The sequence below is a fragment of the Carassius carassius genome, chromosome 8 (genome assembly GCF_963082965.1).
Source record: "Carassius carassius chromosome 8, fCarCar2.1, whole genome shotgun sequence".
NCBI lineage: Eukaryota > Metazoa > Chordata > Actinopteri > Cypriniformes > Cyprinidae > Carassius > Carassius carassius.
In genome coordinates, this window is record NC_081762.1 from 483954 (window position 1) to 508953 (window position 25000).

The 25000-nt window shown below is 37.3% G+C and overlaps 1 protein-coding gene across 9 annotated transcripts in view; it reads right to left on the reverse strand.

The window, feature by feature from the left end:
• The window catches only part of LOC132144914 (ryanodine receptor 3), a 155661-nt gene that overhangs the window by 75381 nt on the left and 55280 nt on the right, over positions 1-25000 (reverse strand). For all 9 annotated transcript variants that reach the window (XM_059555500.1, XM_059555495.1, XM_059555498.1 and 6 more), the window contains 20 exons: positions 24700-24803; positions 23619-23702; positions 22527-22686; positions 22292-22439; positions 20753-20955; positions 18635-18809; positions 17724-17932; positions 15565-15764; positions 15389-15455; positions 14240-14400; positions 13578-13743; positions 11760-11846; positions 11429-11655; positions 8944-9736; positions 8091-8291; positions 7902-8004; positions 6608-6742; positions 3735-4008; positions 2786-2900; positions 568-700 (listed from right to left, as the gene is read on the reverse strand). In XM_059555500.1, the coding sequence (XP_059411483.1) occupies positions 568-700; positions 2786-2900; positions 3735-4008; positions 6608-6742; positions 7902-8004; positions 8091-8291; positions 8944-9736; positions 11429-11655; positions 11760-11846; positions 13578-13743; positions 14240-14400; positions 15389-15455; positions 15565-15764; positions 17724-17932; positions 18635-18809; positions 20753-20955; positions 22292-22439; positions 22527-22686; positions 23619-23702; positions 24700-24803 (3745 nt within the window). The remainder of the gene's footprint in view (positions 1-567; positions 701-2785; positions 2901-3734; positions 4009-6607; positions 6743-7901; positions 8005-8090; positions 8292-8943; positions 9737-11428; positions 11656-11759; positions 11847-13577; positions 13744-14239; positions 14401-15388; positions 15456-15564; positions 15765-17723; positions 17933-18634; positions 18810-20752; positions 20956-22291; positions 22440-22526; positions 22687-23618; positions 23703-24699; positions 24804-25000) is intronic.

A 25000-nucleotide genomic window follows, 5' to 3' on the forward strand; every position in this document is an offset into this window, starting at 1 on the left:
AAAAAATCTGGGAGTTACTCTTGATCCTGAGTTAAAATTTGATAAACAAATCAACTCTTTAGTTAGAGCCAGTCTTCTGCAGCTTAGGGGACTTCGCAAGCTGACAAATATTATGAGCCTTAGTGATTTGGAGACCGTTATTCATGCGTTTATTTCAACCAGGCTGGACTACTGTAAGGCTCTATATGCTGGAATAAATCAGTCCTCGCTCTTGCGATTACAACTGGTACAGAAAGCTACGCTCGTTTTTTAACAGGGACAAAAAAGAGAGAGAATATTACACCTGTGTTATCATCACTTCATTGGCTACCTGTTCGATTCAGAGTTGATTTGAAGGTTTTAGTATTTAAATCATTTCATGGTCTTGCCCCTTCATATATTTCAGACCTTCTCCACTCAGATCTTCCACCCAGATGGCATTAAATGTAACAAAATCTCGACTTAAATCCAAACACACACACCAGCAGCAGAGGGCAGTAGTTGATCTCAGTTAGCGATGGCTTCAGCTCCTCTGAGGTGTTTCACCTGTTTCTTCTGCTTTGTGTGCCGTGTTTGAGAGTCACTCACCCAATCCCACGCTGCTGTTCTCCAGAAGGTAGCTCAGGTGATCAAACATGGCCTTCTGGTTCTGACGGCTGATGCGACAGAAGTAGCACAGGAAGCGACAGCAGCTCGCCACCATCTTAGGAAAGGCGATTTCCTGTTAGAGAAGGAAACAGAATCAGGAGGAACCTTCATGTGAGTCTGTGCCATTGATCTGCTGCTGAATGTGTGTGTGTTTGGATCAATACTGCACAGCAGAGACTCATCAATCACACACACATACACACACACACATATATAATGAAAATTGTAATTTATTTCTGTGATGTGCAGCTGTATTTTCACCATCATTCCTCCAGTCTTCAGTGTCACATGATCTTCAGAAATCAGAATAATATGATGATTTGCTGCTCAAGAAACATTTCTGATTATTATTATTATAGAACACAGCAATTCAGAATCTTGAATCTTTTGGAATCGCGAAGTGAATCAGGGTTAACTGTTTTAACCAGTGTTGTAGTCGAGTCACCAACTGTCGAGTCCGAGTCGAGTCTCGAGCCCGAGTCCAAGTCCGAGTCACCCAAGTAGAGTCAGAGTCGAGTCCAAGTCGCGTCACCATTACCAGAGTCCGAGTCGAGTCTTGAGTCCCGTATTGGAAAATATTTTACGTTTTTTGAGGAAACAATAGCAACCAACTGAGTTGGTAAGCATTGAAGTCCATTATATGAAGAAAACATCCTGAAATGTTTTCCTTAAAAAACATAATTTAAGAAAAAACGCCATGGATATCCTGGATGGCATTGGGAGGAGTAAGTGATTAGGAAATTACATTTTTTGTGTGAACTAATCCTTTGACACTTCTTTTTTCGGCAAAAAAAAAGAAACGTGCATTTTACAGCACACTGTACTTTAAAGATACTTAAATCATAAAAATCAATACCATATGCCAAGAGAGGGAGAGAGAGAGAGAGAGAGAGAGAGAGAGCGTTTGTGTGTGAGTGACCGAGTGATTTAGCGTGAGTGCGTTTGTATGTGTTCAAGTGAATGTGTGTGTGTGACGGCATGCGAAAGCAGACGTGTAACGATAAGGGCAGTTCACATATCGCGTCTTTTGCGCGCTCAAGTTCGTAATTTCCAATGTAGGTGCGCGGTATGCGCGCTCATAATGGAAGCGACGCGCTTGTTTTTTCCAGGCGCGTCCGCACCGCATCGAGTTAAAAACATCTTAACTTTTCAGAATGCCGCAAGCGCACCGCGGGTCATGTGACAAGAACTAACCAATCAGCTTCATCCTTTCCCGCAAGTGCCCGAGCGCTTTGGAAAAAGAGTAAAGTGAAAGTAAAGTGAGTGACGTCAGTGAGTGTGTTGTCAAGCAAAGAGAGCGAGCGGTAGCAGTGTCTGTGAGGGAAAAGAATAGATCCCGGCCGGTCTTGGGCACGAAAAAAGGAAAAGTCGAACACCTTATATAATTTTTTTTATAACATTTTTAGTCAAAAACAACGTGATGAATGCTCAAGTCCGATTTTATATATCCTCGAGTCCGAGTCCAAGTACGAGTCATCAGTCAGCGAGTCCAAGTCGAGTCACGAGTCAAGTCCAAAGAATAGTGACTCGAGTCCGAGTCCAGGACTCGAGTACTCCATCACTGGTTTTAACATATCAACATTCCCAGATTCTAACAATAAAAATTAGAGGTTGACTGATGTATCGGTTTTGCCGATTAATCGGCGATAGTTGATTTGCTGGAACAAGCGGTTATCGGGAAAAATCCATGCCGATAGTTTTCCGGGTTGTTTGGAGCGACTGAGAAGGCTGTTTTCATTATACAGCTCTAGCGGCTGAAATCACTGACAGCACGTGCTGTTTGAGAAAAATTAAAATGGAAAAAAATGAATCCAGAAATATTAAATAACAGAATTTTAAAATAAATAAGATGGCATTTAGGAAAAAAATTAAACAGATTTTATAGGGCACTATTACAGTGTGGTAATTTTAACATTTACTATTACTGTTTTATTATTACTACTATTGTTTTTTTGTTTGTTTTTTAATAAACCATTTTTAATTAATCAGTATCGGTCAGTGTGGTCCAACCTACTGTAGCTATCGGTATCAGCAAAATCCAGTATCGGTCGACCTCTCATAAAAATAATAGAGTAGAAATGCTGTGGTGATACTGATGACTGTGAAAGCTGTGTGTTTTGTTCTTGAGAAGCTGCTGAAGTTTGAGTCAAACACACACCTGAGACTTTCCTCCACCCAGGACGTTCACCATCACCTCCATCACGGTCTCGTGCATCCCCAGAACACGCATCAGGTTAGGATGCTGGTAAAACACCTTGTTATTCATGATGTCCCTGAGACACACACACACACACACACACATTAGTTGAACACATTCAACTAGAGCTGCTCCTGTTCTCTGAATCAAGCAGAATGTTTCTGAAAGAAGTCTCTTCTGCTCACAGAAGCTGCATGTATTTGATCAAAAATACAGTAAAATAGTGAAATATTATTAGAATTCAAAACAGCTGTTTTCTGTGTGAATCTGTGTTAAAGTGTAATGTATTTCTGTGATGCTCCGCTGTATTTTCAGCATCATTCCTCCAGTCTTCAGTGTCACATGATCTTCAGAAATCATGAAAATATGATGATTTACTGCTCGAGAAACATTTCTAATTATTATTTTTTTTTTAGTAGAAAATAAGATACATTTTCATTCATAAAAGCATTTCTTTGAAACAGAAATCTTTTGAGACATTCTAAATCTCTTTTAACTGAACACATCCTGATTAATTTGAATAATAAAACAAGTATTAATTTTATTTATTTTTTAATTGTGCTTCCCCCAAACATTTAAATGGCAGTGTATGATAAATTACATTTCTTTATTTATTTAAATTACATTCAACAGATATTCACATAGAAAACAGCTATTTGAAATTATACTGTTTTTTTCGGTGTAATTTTTTGTAATTTTACTGTATTTTTGCAGCTTTGCTAAGCAGAAGAGACTTCTTTCTAAAACAAACAAAAAAAAAGAATCAATAATTCCAAACATTCCAAGATATGATCCATAAAAACAAATTCAAATATATGTAACGCACTTTCATTTGAAGAATTCCTTAAAAGCAGTGTTGTTGTTTCGTGGCTCTGTAATGTAATGTAGTGTGTGTTGGGCTGGTCCTCACCCGAGGCCGTGGATCATCAGCTGCTCCTCCTCCTTCCCCATGCGGACGCTCAGCAGCGAGCGGATCTGGCCCAGAGACGCCAGCAGGTGGATGGTGTCGTGGACGGAGACAGCGCTGATGGTGTAGGTCTTCCTCATGGCTCGGAGCAGCTCTCCGATGCTGTCGTACTGTCGTCTCAGCAGACTGAACATCAGCCGCACAAGCTCTGGGTCCTGGATGTGTGTCTCCTGAGCCCAGCTCACCATCGTCTGAGAGATCAGCTCCTTCAGATTCGCTTCAGACACACACACACACACACACACACACATACACACAGGAGAAGAATTAAAGTGTTAATCTAGTGCAACACAGTGTCCCATCCACAGATACGAGCACAAAATCACCCTCTTATATTTATGAAAAAGTTCACTTTAATACAATTATTTTAATAAAATAAAATACAATCTCAGGCAGAAACATGTCTGAAACATATTTACCCTAAAAATAATAATAATAATAAAAATTAATAAGAATAAAATAAGAGTGAATCTCAGAAAGAAACTTGTCCGGCTCATATTTCACCCCAAAATAAATAAATAAATAAATAAATAAATACAATCCTCACACAAAGAAATAAAATAAAATAAAATAAAATCTGAGACAGAAACATTTCCGGGCTCATATTTCAGCCCGAAAATAAAATAAAATAAAATAAAATAAAATCTGAGACAGAAACATGTCCAGCTCAAGAAATAACAATAATAATAATAATAATAATACAAATAAATAAATAAAAACTCACAGAGAAACATGCCCGGCTCATACTTTACACTAAAAAATAACAATAATAATAATAATAATAATACAAATAAATAAATAAATATAAAATCTCACACAGAAACATGTCCAGCTCATATTTCAGCCTAAAAAAATTATAAATAAATAAAATAAAATATTTGAAAATTTTTTATAGTTTACAAATCAGTCAGTTGAATAATTCAATGACTCAATAAGACAACGACTTGCTGGTTTTAGTTACATATTAAGAGTATAATATTTCTTAATCATGTCATATTCCAATATTCATAAGAAACATCATCATAATTATCATTTGTGAGTGCAAAAATCACCCTCTTATATTTATGACCTAGTTGACGAATCAGTCGAGTGAATGATTCAATGACTCACTCTGTAAAACTGGCTGGTTTTAGTTTAATATTTAGAGTATCATTTCATTTTCCAAAATTCATAAAATAAATCATAAAATTATCATTTATGATAATTATTTATGCAAAACTAAAGCTAAAGCTTTTTGTTATGTTTATTCAATGCGTCTCTCACTGAACACATTAATGACTTTAAATGCTCTTTTGGGGCTCGTTTCTCAGCCTAACTGATGTGTGATTAATTTCCAATCCACCTCATGCACATCATGTAATTAATTATCCTAGTTTAATGTGAAGCTGGTGAAATCTAACCTGTCTGGAAACAATCATTATTGATATAGAGATGAATTCAGGGACTTTCACACCGAGGGAGTTTTATTTCTAAATGAAGCAGCTAATGCAGATTTCAGGTTGAGCTGGTTTTCAATCACTTTTGCAATGAGACGAGAAGCAGCCGCTATAAATAGAATATCACAACTGAATTCATTATAGAGTCAAAGCCTTCAGGCTTTATTAAAACGCCATCGATCAGAGGCTGATATGATGATTTCTGCTCTCACTGGAGTGCAAGAGAAAACCAATCCTGTTCAGTGTCTTACAGTGAATGAGAACTGAACCCAAACACACAAATACATCAAGCCGACTGCAATGGACATTAGTATCTATTATCGTTTCTATTCATATTTTATTACCATCAGTATTTAATAATATTAGTTTTACTCATATTTTTAATTAATCTTTTGTTCTTATTTAGATTGTTTTATGGATAATAACTCTGAGATGGACTTCAAATCAGCAACTCTCATCTTTAAGATTAGAATCTGAACATTACATCACTCAGCAATCAGTGACCACCATTAAAAACCCTGGGGAAATCATATTAGTTTAATTTAACATGGTGCATTATTTCAGGATACCATGTTTTTCAAAAAATAAAAATAAAGCTCATCAGTCAGTCTCTCGTCACGAGTCTGAGTCTGTGTGTCAGCAGTAAATAAGTGTTTTTTTTGGTAGTGCAGCGCTGATGAACGACCCCCCGAGACACTTCACACACTGAACAAACGCTGAGCTCAGCAGCAGCTCACCTAATGGAGTTCAACCTGTGTGTGTGTGTGTGTGTGTGTGTGAAGATGTGGGGAATGTTCCCTGTGCAGGGAAAAACACTGCAATCAGCAAACTAACCGTGCAGCAGATTTCTCCATTAAACCCTAAACTGTCTGAGTAAATCTCACCCAGAAACACGTCTGGGTTGTAAATCAAAATTAAATTAAATTAATCAACCTCACACAGACACATATCTCAGATTTCGCTCAAATAATAAAATAAAATAAAATCTCAGACAGTAACTTGTCAAGCTCATATTTTCATCAAAATACAATACAATCTCACACAAAAACATGAAATAATTTAAATAAATATTAGTATAATGAGAATTGGACAGCGGGTGTTTAATTGTCATGAACATAATGCCTAAACCTTTTATTTTATTTATTTATTTTTTTATTCATCTTTTGTTTTGGGGTGAAATATGAAACTTGTTATAGATGGGTTTTCTCTCTGTCTGTCAGTAAAGAGCCGCAGTAAAACAACACGTTTCTCTGTGATCCCACACAAATCCAGGACTCTCTGTCTGTGTCACTGTGAAATCCACTGGAAAGCACACATGATCCCAGAGATGTTTGGCATACGGCTTGCTAACGGACTCCTGAGCTAGCATTCGGGACTTACAGGGAGCGGCCTGCTCTTCCTCTGTGGACTCGCGCTCAGATCGCTGCGGTTGACCTTTGATCTTATAGACGAGAGCGAGCAGACGAGCTTTAATAGACGAATCCTGATCCTCCTCATCCTCCTCCACTGGAATCCCTGCAGAGACAAAGATGAAGAGCATCAGCGCGTTACCCACAATGCCTCACTGCACCTCTGTCCAGAGCTCGTCAGTGAGACTTAAAACACCTTAAAACAACCTGAGAACTACTGCAAATCACAGGAATCACAGTCTTGGAAAACCTATATAAACCGATATACCGATAATACCGATATACTTTGAGTGTGAGATTTCTCTTGAACAAGCTCTAAAATATTTTATCAGGTATATATTGTGCATTTAAAAAAAATTGAAAATATTTAAATATAAAAGCAAAATTCAAAGGAAAATTTACGAAAATATTATAACTCCATAGGCATTTTAATAAAAAATATATATTTTAAATAATTTCTTCTATTTATTCAAAGCCTTAAAATATTTTAAAATTGAGAATTTAAATTAAAGTATTATAACTCTGAGCATTTTTTTAATGAATTTACATTTTTCTAGTTATTTCAAGGTCTAAAATATTTAATCAGATATAAATTGTGCATTTAAAAAAAAGAAGAAGAAAAAATAAAATCCAATAAATAAAAGATGACTGGAAAAGTTGTGAAAATTAACTCCATAGGCATTTTTATAACAGACATAATTTTTTCTAGTTATTCAAAGCTCTAAAATATTTTATCAAGTATAAATTGCGCATAAAAGAAATATATTTTTTGGTATATCAAAAATGACTGCAAAAGTCATAAAAATTGCAAAAATATTTTAACTCCATAGGCATTTTAATAACAAATATATTTGTTTAATATAAATGATTCTATTTATTCAATGCTCCAAAATATTTTATCAGGTAAAAATTGAGAATTGAAATTAATACAATATTATAACTCTATGAGAATTTTTATAATGAATAAACATTCTCTAGTTGTTCCAACGTCTAAAACATTTTATCATATATAAATTGTGCATAAAAAAAGAAAAGGCAAAATTCTTCTTCGATAAATAAAAAATGACTGGAAAAGTCATGAAAATGAACTCCATAGGTATTTTTATAACAAACGTAATTTTTTCTAATTATTCAAAGCTCTAAAATATTTTATAAGGTATACATTTATCCAGTAAAAATTGAACGGCTGTACAAGTGATGGAAATTTATTTGAGTAACCTTTTGAACTCTACAGACACGGTAGGCATGTTTTATGTGTTACGCACCGCAGTGCAGCCGCAGCTCGCCGTGGAAGTCGTACAGCTCCTCCTGTATATCTGCGGGACACGGACAGTCCTCGCCCACGGTGAAGTTCAGCAGCATGTTAATCTGAAACAGAGATCCACCCGGACAGAGCATGAGCGGCTGGAGACACAGGAAGTGACATCACAATGCTCTGAGAGGGGGACAAGCACCTGTTCCTGCGGCGGCGAGCGGAACTCTCGGGTCTTTTTGGCGGTGACGGCGGCTGACATGTTGAGCGCCAGCATCAGCTCGTTATAGCGGAACTTCTGATTGACCTGCAGCTTAGAGACGAAGCTGTCGGAGAACGACACGATGGCCTCGACGCGGTGCCTCAGCTCACAGTCACAGAAATAGTGCAGCAGCTCGCACATCTGCAGAAAAACACAGGTTCTGCCTGAGCCACTCAAATCTCTCACCTCTTTCTTATTCGGGTGCCGCTTTATAGTGATTTATGCACAACTAGGCTGCATTTATTTGATCAAAAATACAGTAAAATTCTAAAATATTATAATTTTAAAACAACTGTTTTCTCTGTGAATATCTGTTAAACTGTTTTTTTCACATTCTTAAATTCTAATTAATTAATATTTACATTTTATTTTAAAAAAGTACAGATTCTTTTGCGTGCATAGTGAACCAAAGGCAAAAATTGCTGGTAAATTTCACAAATAATTACTATGAAATGGCAAGTAACGCATTAAATAAAATTGTGACTAAAAACCCATGGCTTCACGGGGCTTATTGCTTTTATAAAATGGTTATTCCATACACATAGTAAGGATTCACAAAATAAAACAGAACAAAAATAAACTGTAATGATATTAATAAAAACAGCATTCTTCCACAAAACAATGTAGCGCCTCAGAATCAGTTGTGGTTTCTACAAAGTGGTTGCCGAGCAACACACAAACGTAAACCAAGCTGATGTTACTTTGTAGCGTAATTCACAACAGGTTTGATCGCAGCTCAGCCAATCAGAATCAAGAATCTGTTTTATATTAAAGCTTAATCCAGTCGTCTCACCTGTCGTTTGACAGACTCGGGGAGTTTCTTCTCCAGCAGGCTCTTCACCAGCACTTTCCCGTCTCGGGCCTCCTCCTCCTCTCCGGCCTCCACCGCCTTCTCCTCGGCTCCCGTCAGCCCTTCTTTGGCTCCGTCGTCCCTGTGCTCCCCGAACACGCCGGGCTCGATGAGCAGCAGGATCTTGTGCACGTCGCGGCTGTTCAGGACTCCCATGGTGAGCAGCGCGCCGATGAGCCGCAGGATCGGCACGAATTGGAACTCCACGCTTCCTCCCACGGGGTCACGGATGTGGTCTCCTCCGCCCTGCACGGCCTCCGTCAGCATGCAGATGGCCCTCTCCTTCAGCACATCCAGCGGGATCTCCGGGCTGAAGAGGTGCTGCTCGCGCTTGCTGCTGATGAAGCAGGGCGGGCCAAAGCTGAGTCTGGGTTTGAGGCAGGTGCTGAGCCCGACGCCTGGAGGCCGGTGCTGTTTGGAGGCATCGGGGAAGAGGCGGATGCTGCGCGTCTCGGCGGTGATGGGGATGATGAACTCGCTGCTCATCATGCGGCGGGCAGCTCTGGCCGTCTCCAGGTGCACGCTGATGAGGACGTCGTAAAAGCCCTCGCGCAGCAGCCCTGACAGGTACTGGTTGTCGATGGTGTAGAGCAGCTGCGATTGGTCGAGGTGGCTACAGAGCGCGTGAGCCACACGCGTGTTCCCGTGAGCACACAGAGCGCAGTACAGCTTTAGCGTGTGATAGTGGAACCTACGCAGCTCCTCTTGCTCCGACAGCTCCATGATGTCCACACACCTGCGGCACGAGCGTTCACTAATCATCTCCTCAGCACACTGATAAAACTTACAGACGCAGCAATACACCCGATTACATAAATAATTCAATTGGGTGAATGATTAACAAATTATATATATATATATAAATATAAAAGTCTATTTATGAAAAATGCATGACTAAAAATACATAAAAATATATTTATAAGCATTAAAAAAAGTTAAATTTATATTTATAAATTCTTTAATTTTAGTTATAAAAATGTATTTTAAATTAAATTAATTTAAATATAAATGTATTTGATTTTAATAAACATTTTATTTATGTATCTGTGGCATAAAGGCTGTTTCTAACTTCGCATGGACAGTCTGGCGCTTCTGACTCAAAGTAACGTTAAGTTTTTTATATTTAAATAATTTGCCAATGATGATTTAAACCCGGGTTTTGATCAGTGTAGAGTTTCTCCGACCACAAATGCAGACATGGGTTTATGTTTACATTTATGTTTATTTACGATACGCAACACAACACGTAAAAAGACAGTTTAAGTCATTATAATCAGTAATTATGTCGCCACTGGATGCAACAAATGCCTCGTTTGTAATGGGTTTTATTGGTTTTGTCTCGTCTAGTGATGTCCGGATCGTGAACTGTTTTTATTTATCCGAATCTTCTTAGTGAACCAGTCATACTAGTTGACCAAATCAAACTGAATCGTTTGAAACGGTTTGCGTCTCCAGTACGCACTAATCCACATAAGTCAATCAGTACTATTCAGCCAATCACAACTCACTGGACAGCTGGCCAATCAGAGCACACCTTGCTTTTCAGACTGATGAGCTTTGTTCAAATTTACGCGTTTCAGAAAGGCAGGGCATAGAAGAGAAACAATAATGTACATTATATGGAACATTATGTGTTTTTTGATCCTTAAACCACATAAACACATTTCATTACACCAAATACACAAAGTAATGTACTTTTTAGCTACCTCATATGACCCCTTTAAATAATTAATTTCATGCAAATTAGTTATATTCATGAATAAAATAAGAAATAATAATTTATATGTATAAACGTAACATAAATGTAAAAAAAATACATATATTCAATTTTATTTACAAAATAGAATTTCAATTAAATTTAAATTTCTTACCCTTATAAATGTATAAAACACATTTCATTATATTTATAAATATAATGCATATAAATAATTTAGATTTCAAAAATACTGTCCACTCAATTTACTGACATAAAATAAAATGTATTATCTTTAAACATATTTAAAAATAAATTAAAATATGTTTATTAAAATAATATCATAGATTTAGATTTTAATAAATGTATTTAATTTGAATTGCAAATTCAAATTCAAAAAAAGTTGTCCTTGTAAATGTCATTTTTGTACTATTTATATTTAAAATATAATTCATGTTTATAGATTTTCTTTTTTTTTTAAAGCATACAATTTATGACATTGACAAATAAAAAATTATTTAAAAATTCCACTTAAATAAATTAAATATAAACATAATACAAATTAATAATTTATATTTATATTTAAGAACACATTAATAATATACAATCAATATAATTTGCATTTACAATCAATGTGATAAATAGAAATAATTTGTAAATGTAATATGTGTTAACAATTTGTACAGTTGTTTTATTTGGTTATTGGTTTTTTTGGGACTGTGTGCAGGTGTGTACCGGTTCTCCTCGGGGATGTGTACGGCCAGCATCTGCAGCGCTTCCACACACTGCACCATCCATCCGTGTCTCTCACTGACACGGGCCGTCTCCACCTTCAGGAAGGTGTTGGGCATTCGGCTCCACAGCACCGAGTTAATGGTCTGGACGTCTAGTCGTGGAGGACACTGAGGAACGGGATTCTTGTGTTCGCTTTTAAAGATGGCCGACGAGATGGGCATGGCGTTCTGCAGGAGAGGAGTCACAAAAACTCAGATCAGAGAGTTTCACACAGTGCAGAGCAGCGCATGAACACTAATACGAGCGTATGAAGCTATGAGGATGTGCTCACCTTGATTTTGGCCAGTTCAAACTGGAAGAGACTTGAGCTTGTGGGCCTCACAAACACAGCAGGAAAGAGTTTTGTGCTGGGCTCCACCTGAACAACACATACTTCTTTCAGACATCGATTTAATTAAGTTATCCTTACAGTATCAGATACTGCTATTGCTATATTTATCATTATAGTAATCGTAACCGATATCGTTATAGATAAAGATATTGTTACAGTTTTAGATATTGCTATAGTTATCTATATATTATATAATCTGTGCTGGATTATGTAATCTGGATTACCTAATCAGATTTCAAAATGTAAGTACTTGTAATTATATTCAGACTAGAGTTACTTTTTCTATCAAAACCATGATAATGTAATATTCACACAATAGAAATAACATATTCATAATTGATTGATGTATTGATGGATTATTGAATAACGTGTGAACGAATTCGATGTAGACCACGCAAAAATTCACATTTAACATGCACATTGCATATTGAGACCAAACTTGGTGTGTGTTATAACATTTGTTGTGGAGTGAGGGGAACTTAAATAGCATAGCTATGTTTACAGTGTTTATTATACATTTCACATCGGCATTAGGCCTATCTCTGATTGAAATAATAAAATCGGCTACGCAACATATGTTTTTTTTCTCTCCAAAAAACATATTTTTATATGCGTTGCATAGCCTATTTTTGGCTACTCCTTGTCAATAACATGCACCTTTAAAAGAATAAAGCGTGAAACTATCCCACGCTATATCGAAAACAATTTCTATCATTATTGATGATGGTGTACCGTCGATATATACTGATGGTGTTTTATCGCCCAGGCCTAGTACATGGTAGGATGTGGGAAGCTGTTTGTGAGTTATGGTTGGTTATAGTTATTGGTATAGTTACGGTAGTGTTAAGTGATGTTCTGTCAGTAACTGGTATGATCTGGGAAGCTCTTTTGTCAGCTATGGTTGGTTAGTTAAGATTATAGTTATAGTAGGGGTGTGCTGGTACTAGTATCGGTAATGAACGGCTCACGGGCAAATTCCAAATGGAAGTGATCATCCCTATCACCTTGGAGTGTGGACTTTGGAGTGAGCAGGGCTCGTGCGTGCCATTATGTAGTCATTAGGAATGCACTTGGCAAAAGGAGTGACATAATTTCCTCATTATCTTCAGCTGGGATGTTCCTGTGACAACACAGCACGGTGTCCATCAGCAGATGCCACTGTTTTACTGTCATAAATGTCTATTAATTGTTGTTAGCGTAACTGTTGCAAATAAATATACATTTTATATTTTAACTTTATTTTATTTTTAATTTTAGTTATTTTAAGCAGTTCCGGGGGAATGACGTATGAGGTCAGCACTGCATATGCGCCGGTGAGTCTAGTGAAAAATGTTTGTTAACAGGAGCAAAGCCTCTTGGAGATATTTTTCTTACAAAAGAGCATAAATTCATTACAGGAAGACTTTGTTCACCCCCGGGAGCCGTGTGAGACACTTTTTGAGGATGAGCTTTTTATTAAACTTCTCATGGACCGATGGATTTCAACACCCGCTGAGTTGCATCAAACGCCAAGAAAAGAAAGTCATATACACCTAGGATGGCTTAATTTTTCATTCATTTCATTTAATTCATTTAAGTTATGAACTGATGGTACCTGGTATGATGCGGGATGATATCTGTGAGTGATGGCTGGTAATAGTTATGGTTATAGATAATGTAGTGTTAAGTGATGAGCTGTTGGGAACTGTTATGATGTGGGAAGTTCTTTATTAGTTATGGTTATAGTTACAGTAGTGTTACATGATGAGCTGAAGGTACCTGGTAGGTTGTGGGAAGCTCTTTGCCATTGACGGAGAATGCTAACAGACCCGTGGCCAAATCGATGAGGCATCCGATCTCTAAATCCACATTGCTGCGGCCGGACGCATGGGCGGCGCTAGTGATGTCTCCACCCCACACCATGTAACAGTTACTCCTCTTCACGCTGTCACATGACACAGAGGCGTCAGCACATCCCATGACCCATCACATTACATCACATGACCCATCACAATACCTCACATGACCCATCTCATCACAACACACCACACCACATGACCAATCACAACACATCACATGACCCATCATAATACATCACATTACCCATCACATCACAATACATCACATGGCAATTAATAGCATGATCCATCACAACACATCGCATGACCATCACAAAACATTGCATGACCCATCACAAAACATCACATCACATGACCCATCACAACACATCGCATGACCCTTCACAAAACATCACATGACCCATCACAATACGTCGCATGACCCATCACAATACATCACATGACCCATCACAGCACATCGCATGATCCATCACATCACATGACCCATCATAACACATGACCCATCACAGCACATTTCATGACCTATCACAACACATCACATGACCCATCACAACACATCACATGGTAACCATGAGCGCTCACCTCTCATGCACACGGCCCCGCTCATCTCCCAGGGTAACGGTCACTGAGCGGTTCTTGCTGAGGCTGAAGTGGTTGCTATAGTAATGGTAGTCAGGGGTGACCCATCCGACCCACACGCAGGACGGGTCCTGACCTGAAAATATCCTGACCGAATGATAGTACTGCAGGAGACAGATGCAGACGTCACGCTCAAATCACACATCATGAGGAGTCATTAGACTTCACAAACATTATACAGAGCTCTTTTTGGAAATTGAGGGTCAATAAAGCCCCAAAAAGAAAAGAACAACAACTATAACAATAATTATACCCAATCACTAGCGAATAGTAGAGTCCACATCAGAACTATAACGATAACAACAAAGAGAATGACAGACAACCTTGTTGTGCTGTTTAACATTACTTAAAAAAAAAGGTGTAAAAGTGCCCCTTCCCGCACCCAAAACTAGTCGTCTGTTGATGAGACGGGACGTGGGACGTGGTCCTGTTCCACTTCACATACGCTGAGTATATGGAGTTTTATAATGACAGGACACTTATTTATGACACTTTATTTGCCTGGAAGAACACCTCGTTCCACGCGTCATACGTCATTACGCTAGTTCTACGTCACTGCACATGCGCAGTACTTTCAAGTTTCTGTTTTCAATCCGATCAAGTGTTTACATGTCCTATCGCTTGGATTACAAAAGGGATTAACCACTTCTTAAAATCCGATCAAAATTTTAGTTGGATAGGACTTTTTTTATTCTGATTGTGCTTCTAGTCCTATTACGATCGGATTAGTAGGGTACATGTAAACGCAGCTATTGTTACAATTATCATTATAGTTGTTAGTTATTTGTTATAGTTTTAGTTATTGTTACTACTATTTCTTCTTTGTAAATTATAACTATGATTATCATAGTTATTTATATCATTATAGTTATAGTCATGATTGTAGTTATCATCATTATTATAGTAATTATAATAGTATTTAATGATTTACTTACCATTCTAGTTATTGTATTTATCATTATATGTATCATTACAGTTATCTTTGTGGGTTATAATGATATGTTATAATGACAAAAACGCTGACAACAAAAAATGCTAATAAAAAAAATGCACGGTTCTGGAGGAGAAGAGGCTTCGATGTTGAGGACTTACTGTGGTGATGGTGCTGTAATCTGTTCTCCTGCCTTCATCCAAGTGTTTGGTGGACTTCACTGGATGCCTTTAGAAACGTTCAGATGATAAAACAAACAAAGAGGAACAAGAGCTCTGAATGACTCGATCAGAATGCCGGAATCACGCTGATATCTCATGCCGTCTTCTTCTCTGACCTGTGTCTGAGTTTGAGCGGCTCGTCCTCACACAGGCCGTTGATGTGCGTGCAAGAGCTGCTCCTGAAGCTGGAGTGAGACTCCACAGGCATGCTGAGTCTGCAGAACACCATGTCAGCATTACTGTTCTGTGTCCCGAACGTCTTATGGGTGACTTTGAGACACGGCGGACCGTCCACCGTCCCGTCGATTCGGGTGACCTGCACACACGGTGGGATTCAAATACCGTGCATAGACAGCGTTCTGCAGCTTTGATCAATTTAAGACGTTTTCAAGACCTTTTCCAGACCAATGAAAGAAAACTGAAGGAATAAATTAAAGGGGTCATATGTTGCTGCTAAAAAGAATATTATTAGGTGTAATGAAATGTGTTTATGCGGTTTAAGGTTCAAAAAATATATTATTTTCCACATACTGTACATTATAGTTTCTCGTCTAATTCTGATTTTTACAAGCTCTGATTGGCCAGCTATCCAGTGAATTGTGATTGGCCGAATACCTCAAGCTTGTCTAGCAAGCACAGTGTTGTATTTGCGAGTTTGAAAATGCAGCTTCATAAAGCTTCTATTATTTTTTCATTAAAAATTCCTTAAAGGGATAGTTCACCCAAAAATTTTTATTCTCCCGTGATTTACTCACCCTGAAGCAATTCTAGGTGTGTCTGACTTTCTTCTTTCAGACAAATACAGTCTGAGTTATATTTAAAAATATCCTATTTAATTAAAAAATATCCTGGCTTCCAAGCTTTAAAAATGGAGTGAATGGTTTTTATTTTACAATAGCCCGAAAGAAGTCCAATAAAGTAGATCAATCCATCATAAAAAGTGCCTCACACGGCTCCGGTAGGTGAATAAAGGCCTCCTGTAGCAAATCGAAGACAAATATCCATATTTTAAACTTTATATCCGTAATCTCTAGCTTTTGCAAAATGTTGTGTTTGTGTTCATTCCAACGATGACATAAGCATAGCGCAAACTCCGGTGAGAATATGCTACTCTTGCGAGAACCAATGTTTGTTTACAGGAGCAAAGGAAGCAAAGTGTCCTTACATTATCAAAGTCCTCCCATATTTATCTTTACAAATCCTCGTTTTGTGCTTCTAATTTGTGACTGGTGTTTTGTTTTGCTCTCTTCTCACCGGAGCTTACACTACATGCTAAATGTAGTTAGCGTGTATATGTGCATACAACAGTTAGCGAAAGCTAGAAATTATGGTTTATAAAGTTTTTAATATGAATATTTTTCACAAATGCAAAGATTCACTACAGAAAGCCTTCAATCCCCCCCAAGCATTTTTTATAATGGATAGATGCCCTTTATTGGACTTCTTTTGGACTATTGATAAATAACATCCAATCACTGCCATTATAAAGCTTGGAAGACCCAGGATATTTTTTTTTATATAACTACGATTGGATTCGTCTGAAAGAAGAAAATCATATACAGGTAAGATGGCTCAAGGGTGAGTAAATCATTGGTTCATCTGAATTTTTGGTTGAACTATTTCTTTAACTTTAAAATGCTGTACCTTCTGATGGCACTGCATTATGCCTTGTTTTCCAGTACAGAAGTCTAAACATCCTTAAATCAAGACACATTTACTGGAGAAGCACAATGACAGAAGACATGAAGTCTTGTTTTCTGAGAAACTGATCAAAATGAAGTGGGTTTATGATTAAATATCTGTCAGTGTGCTCAGAAAAATCCATGAAATTCAAGTTTTCAAACCCCACTGGCAGATATTTGCTCTTATTTTTATTATAAACTCACTTTGTTCAATTTCACAGAAAACAAGCCTTCTTCAGTTCATTTCATTTTGCATCTCTAGTAAATGTTTCTTGATTTAAGGATGTTAAGATATTTATATTGCAAAGCAAGAAAAGTATACAGAGAACATTATTTAATGAATTTAAAAATTTCAGCTTTTTAAGGCCTCAATCTGTGGAATTTAGGCTTATTGAGACCATTGTATAGCCACACAAACCCTGATACAAGGCCAAACAGATGCATTTAGACTGATCTGGCACATTTCCATCCGAATCGATGCAAACAGCCCTCTGAGGTCCTGGAGGAACCCAGAACAGCTCTTTCAGGAACAAAAAGCAGTTCATTAAGGTTTGACGGGACTCTGAGAGCGAAAGGAAGGTCTTGAGGCTCACCGCGATGTGATGGTGGTCTTTGTGGACGTTGCAGAATGTGGGCAGGCGTTTGCTAAACCACATGGTCACTTCACGGTTCATGTTGACGGCGAAGGGCTCGAAGCCCTCCTGCAGGCCACACATGGTGTAGTACTTAAAGGTGCTGGCGTCCTTCCCCAGATTCATACGGCCCACCTGAGACAGACCCAAACTACAGACCGGGATGAAACCTGGAAGACCAGAGATGGCGACGGTGATCTAACGGCTGAGAATGATCACAATATGCAACATAATATCCAAACACTAGATCGTTTTGTCTTTCTGATGTCCCTCAGCCAAAAGTTTTCAACAATAAAATAACACAGAAAAACATTATGGACTCCATAAAATCACAAGACGAGGTATGTTTCGCTTTTATATTGATGTATTTCCTTTTAAAACAAGAAGCTGGGGCAAGAAAAAAAAAAAAAAAAACAGCTTGTTGCATAATGCATAAAAATGCATAAAAAATAACAACAATTAAATAAAAATCAAACGAATAAATAAATACAAAGAAATGTCAAAAAATATAGATATAATTTAATGCAAAATATAGAAAAGAATTGTAAAACAAAAAATACAGAAATAAATATACAATGACAAAAAATGAACAAAAACCATGTAAAAAAATTATTATATAAATAAATGCATAATATGCATGGATGCACATGTGTATCATACATATATCGTGTGTTTAATTTATACCAAAGGCATTGAAATCCGATCAGATCAAGTTCTCTAACCAAGTGAAGCTGTGTGTGTTTGACAACAATCGTGTTATAGATGGATGTATGCATGTATATTTACTGATTCTATTTTTACTAAAAAGCACTTTGGATCAACTACACGCCTGTAAAACCTGGTCTCTATGAATAAAGCTCGACTTAACTAACCGTCGTCAATGTCAAAGTCGGCGAAGCACAGCTCAGAGCCCTTGTTGGTGATCAGGATTTCTCCGTTCAGAGTGAAGATCATGGATTTGTCCTCCAAGTTGATCATACAACCCACAACATCCCCAGCGTGCCAGCAGCGTCCGAACAGACGGCTGCCCGAGTGCAGCCGATGACCCTGAGAACCACATAATAAACCATCAACGCATGCCTTCAGATCAATGAAAACACAGATCAAAAGAAAAGGGATTCTGAGATACTAATAGTGATTAGCTAAGTGTTAGAACATGCAGGTAATTGATGAAACATGATTAAAATAATCTAAAATGTTAGCATCATTAACTAAGTGCAACAACATTTTAATAACTAATAGACACGTTAACAAACATGGATAACAGTTAACATATTAGTAACTTGCTAAAAACATGCTAATGCTAACGTTATGCTAATCATGTTAGCATATTTTTAAAAACATGCTAGCATCATGCTAACTAAATGTTTACAACATGCTAATCATGTTAGCATGTTTCTAGCATCATGCTAATCATGTCACCATCTTGTTAAAAACGCTTATGGATTTGTTGTGGCTCAGACGAGGCTCAGAATGTTTTAAAGAATAACTGGAAGGAGATGTTAGTATTGTTCTGTTTTTGGTCTTATCAAATAAAAACACACTGCGAAGCAATGCTGCTATTCGACCAGCTGTTCTTACACGTGGCATGTAATCTCATTCCAAGAGCTAGGATTTGATAATATGAGATGTAAACAGATTCTGGACCCTGGGAGTTGAGCGGGGCCACGTGCATGAGAGGTGAGCGCTCACGGTTACCATGTGATGTGTTGTGATGGGTCATGTGATGTGTTATGTTAGGTCATGTGTTGTGATGGGTAATGTGTTGTGATGGGTCAGGTGTTGTGATAGGTCATGTGATGTGTTGTGATGGGTAATGTGTTGTGATGGGTCAGGTGTTGTGATAGGTCATGTGATGTGTTGTGATGGGTCATGTTTTGTGATGGGTCATGTGATGTGTTGTGTTAGGTCATGTGTTGTGATGGGTCATGTTTTGTGTTGGGTCATGTGATGTGTTGTGATGGGTCATGTGGTGTGTTGTGTTAGGTCATGTGTTGTGATGGGTCATGTTTTGTGTTGGGTCATGTGATGTGTTGTGATGGGTCAGGTGTTGTGATAGGTCATGTGATGTGTTGTGATGGGTCATGTTTTGTGATGGGTCATGTGATGTGTTGTGTTAGGTCATGTGTTGTGATGGGTCATGTTTTGTGTTGGGTCATGTGATGTGTTGTGATGGGTCATGTTTTGTGATGGTCATGTGATGTGTTATGTTAGGTCATGTGTTGTGATGGGTAATGTGTTGTGATGGGTCAGGTGTTGTGATAGGTCATGTGATGTGTTGTGATGGGTCATGTTTTGTGATGGGTCATGTGATGTGTTGTGTTAGGTCATGTGTTGTGATGGGTCATGTTTTGTGTTGGGTCATGTGATGTGTTGTGATGGGTCATGTGGTGTGTTGTGTTAGGTCATGTGTTGTGATGGGTCATGTTTTGTGTTGGGTCATGTGATGTGTTGTGATGGGTCAGGTGTTGTGATAGGTCATGTGATGTGTTGTGATGGGTCATGTTTTGTGATGGGTCATGTGATGTGTTGTGTTAGGTCATGTGTTGTGATGGGTCATGTTTTGTGTTGGGTCATGTGATGTGTTGTGATGGGTCATGTTTTGTGATGGTCATGTGATGTGTTATGTTAGGTCATGTGTTGTGATGGGTCAGGTGTTGTGATAGGTCATGTGATGTGTTGTGATGGGTCATGTTTTGTGATGGGTCATGTGATGTGTTGTGTTAGGTCATGTGTTGTGATGGGTCATGTTTTGTGTTGGGTCATGTGATGTGTTGTGATGGGTCATGTTTTGTGATGGTCATGTGATGTGTTATGTTAGGTCATGTGTTGTGATGGGTCATGTTATGTGATGGGTCATGTGTTGTGATGGGTCATGTGATGTGTTGTGATGGGTCAACTTTTGGAACTGGGCCCCGGTGATATCAGGAACCCAAACGTTCTCCATTTCCAGCAGTCAGAAGATCTGCTTTCAGAGTTTCCCCACTCACCCGATGACCGTCGAAGACGTAGGCCTGCTCGTCCGTTCCCAGCTCCAAGTCGGGTCTACAGCCGGGCCGAGCCCAGCCCACACGCATGTCTCCCCCCGTCACCGCCTCGAACTCGAAATACCACCGGCCCGTCTTCACCGCATACGTGCGCTCCACACGGAAGAAACGGATCTTATCGATGCTCAGCCGCTCCAACACATGACCTGAGACACAGCAAACTCATTACATACAGCTGGAGCATCCAAATGAGTTGCTGCTCTCTTACTGTTGCTGTATGTTAAACCCTGTGAGGTGAAGCATGTCTGAGATGAACTTTTGGTCACACTGAAATATACACAGAAATGTAAAAAAGGGAGTCTTTGCTATGTATTTTGATTTATTTATTTATTTATTTATTATTTTGGCAACTTTGGCATTCCATATGCTTGAGTGGATCATCTGCTCTTTGATTTAATTAATTCAAGTCGTGAAGGAATCAGTATGTGCTCCGAAACTCAGAGTTTCTTTAAAACCCTCCATCAGTGTTGAGATTATCAGAAAATCAGCAAGTGAATGAAGCAGAGAATCAGTTCAATCAGAAGCAGAGAAACACTGAACAAACCATCGTTACTGCTCATTAAACTACGATTAGAGTTAATTCACTCCCTTAACTCTACTAAAACACTGATGCAGATAATTAACCCTCAATTGTTATAACAGCTTATTCTATTATTATTTTAAAGAAAATATCCTATGTAGTACAGGTGACTTTTACGGTTCAGTGTTATAAATGATATTTTATATTGTACAATTCATACATAAAATGAAGACCAAAGTGCTTAAGAGGAGAGAATATAAAACACTGAGAAAACAGAAAGCACAAAAAAACAATAAACACAAGAATAACAATAAAAACAAAAGAGATTTAAACAGTTGAATCAATCAAGAGAGATGTGAAAAAAGTAAAAATTCTAAATCTGAAAAAGAAAAAATTGGAGAAGCAATGGAAAGGTTATAAGAAGTTCCAGATTTTTAGGACATAATGGCTTATTAGTTAAAATAAAAAAGAGAGAGTTTTTTTTAAAAGAGTAGTTTTCTTTTCCTTCATCCAATAATAATAAATAATAAACAAAAAAATAACAATAGAACCTAAGGAAATATAAAATATTAATAAAAAGTTCAAAATTTTTTGGAATTGAATGACTTATTTGTCTTTAAGAAAAGAGTGAAGTCTCAGTCACTGACAGATCTACTATAAAGCCTTAAAAAATGAAATAATTGAGATATAATAGTAAAAAAAATCGGTGAAAAAAAAAGTCAGAGAAAAAAATAGAAGCAATTCAGAAGTAAAAAAAATAATAATTCTGAAGTAAGGTAGAAGAAAACCTGAGAACTAAAAAAAAAAAAAAAAAGCTTATAAGTAATTGAGGAATGCAAGTTAAAAAAGAACTGACTTGGAAAAAAAACACACCTAAGAGGTGCGTGAGAAGTGATAAAAAAGTCCAGATTTTTGTGACAGTGACTCCTTGTTTCTCATTTCTAAAGTGTTGTGGTTCTCACCTGCGTCCTGGTCGGGCGGCTCCACGTTGTATCCGTATCCGATCAGCGTGCGAATGGCCTCCCGAAGACTGTCACGGTTAGACTTCTTGGTGCGCTCATCAAGTAAAGCGTATGGCACCAGACGAGGGTTTCGCTTGTTCTTCACATCCTGCAGAGAGAGAGATTGGACAGAATTAACTGACCGTTTATCTGCTTTATGAGGGAAGCATCACTATTTCCCAGCATGCTCTGTCACCTGCTGGATGCCGTAGGTCCAGCCCTGTTTGATGCGGTCTTTGGCCCAGACGTTGTGAGCGTTTTCTGCCAGTTTGTCCACGAGCAGCTCCTGACCGGCGCTCAGTTTGACGTCTGACAGATCCAGCGGCGATGGCTTATAGCCGTTAGACATCATATAACTGCACAAAACACGCCGCACACTAATGAAACAACAACTACAGTCTACTGCCCTTACTTTCTAGTTGACTACACACACAATGAGGCCTAACGAGCGACTGTCATCAGATAAACCAGCTGGAAAATCACTGCAACTATGACATAGTGTACACAAAAGGAAAATATATTAAATGAACAGGAAAAAAAAACAGGAAGTGAAATAAAAATAAATGAAACCTAAATAGTAATATTTAAAAAACAAACTAATAAAAGTGAAATAACAAATTTAATAATAACAACTATAATTGAAAACAAAAACTTGAATATAAAAAAATCTAATTAGAAATATTATATAATATATATATAATATATAATTGAATGATAACAAATTAATAAAAGCTAAAAATTAACTGAAACTAAAACTAAAATAAAAATATGAATAAGAACTATAACAGTATATTAATAATGCTAAAGTAACAGCACTAACCGGAAAAACTAATGAAATAAAAATAAATAAATAAACACAAAAACTAATAAAAAGTGTAAAAAAAAACATTAAATATAAAATAATATGTAATTCAAAATATTAATAAAATCTATAATTGCATTATAATATAAATTAATAAAAGCTAAAAATGAACTAAAGCTAGAACTGAAATGAAAATAATTTCAACACAAATAGTAATATAAAAAAATTAAAATAATAAAATGACAAAAGCACAAAATGAAATTACTAAAAATGTATCTAAAATAAAAACTAAACAAAATATAAAATTAAAATAAAAATCAATCTATAAATAAAAAACTATAAGAGTATATTAACAATACTTAAATCACACTCGGGTGATGATGAAAGAGTCATGCTATTAAAATGACTCCAATCACGAATACGAGCAGATCATGTGAGCCAATGCATTTGTTGAGTGCATGTGAATCCTCTTGTTGAGTCACTTACTTCTTAGGGAGCTTGAGCTTCTTTAGCTCCTCTTCTGCGTTGACCTTCACCTGGACCACATGACAGCCCAACGCCAGCAGAGTCCTGAAACACACAACCAGCGCTTATTAAAGCCGCGCCAGAACTGTTGTGCGGCTCCAAGACACACTGTTTCTGAATGAATCTGTGCTTTGAACAAATCGGGTGAATCAGTGATTCAATGATTCAATGACCCATTCATTTACTTCACTCCTGAATCAATCAGCCGTTTGAACGAATCGAATTAATGAATGAACGAATGATTCAATGACTTCACTGCTTGCAGGTTGAGTTTCTATAAAAAAAATCAGAAAATAAAACATAAAACATAAAAAGGGATAGTTCAACCCCCCCAACAAAAAAAAAATCTAAAGCTACTTTTTCATGATTTCTATTTCATGCATTTCTTATGTAACACAATGATGACTTTAAAATACACCCAGTCAAAAGTTCAAGTGCCAGTTAAAAGGGATTTTTTATGTTTTTAAAGAAGTCTCTTCTGCTCATCAAGCCTGTGTTTATTTGATCAGAAATACAGTAAAAAACTGTAATATTGTAAAATTGTATTACATTTTAAAAATATATTTTTATTTCAGATAAATGCTGATCTTTCGATCTTTCTATTCATCAAAAAATCCTGTAAAATGTACTCAAGTGTTTTAAATATTATTATCAGAAATGTTTCTTGAGCAGTAAATCATCATATTATTCTGATTTCTGAAGATCATGTGACACTGAAGACTGGAGGAATGATGCTGAAAATACAGCGGAGCATCACAGAAATAAATTACACTTTAACACAGATTCACACAGAAAACAGATGATTTACATTAGAATAATATTTCACATTTTTACTGTATTTCTGGTCAAATAAATGCAGCTTTGGTGAGCAGAAGAGACTTCCTGTTCCAAAATATTTGGGTGGTTTCTCAGCCATAATTGATGTGACTAATATGCAATTAACTTGATTAATTGACAGATAGTGTGAATAATTAGATTAATATCTAGAATCAGCTGACAGCCCAAATGTCTTAATAATCCTGAAGAATGAAGCGGCTCTCACTTGAGTGTTTCGGTGGACATCTGCAGGTTGTAGTTCCTCTCGGTTTCTGGTAGTTTGGAGAAATCCACCAGACACGGGTGCTGCCGCTTGTTATCCTCTCTGATCTGAGAATAAACAGACGGGAATCAGCGGCGCACACACGGGAACATACAGAGCAGATCTGCACACGCTTACTACACAGGGAACATCACGAGTGTTTCTGGGAGCTTTACTAGAGCTGATGAGGATTTTCATCAACCAGAAACAAACACACACATGCAGCACACGACCGCTGGCTTCATTTACATGAGACTGATCTGAC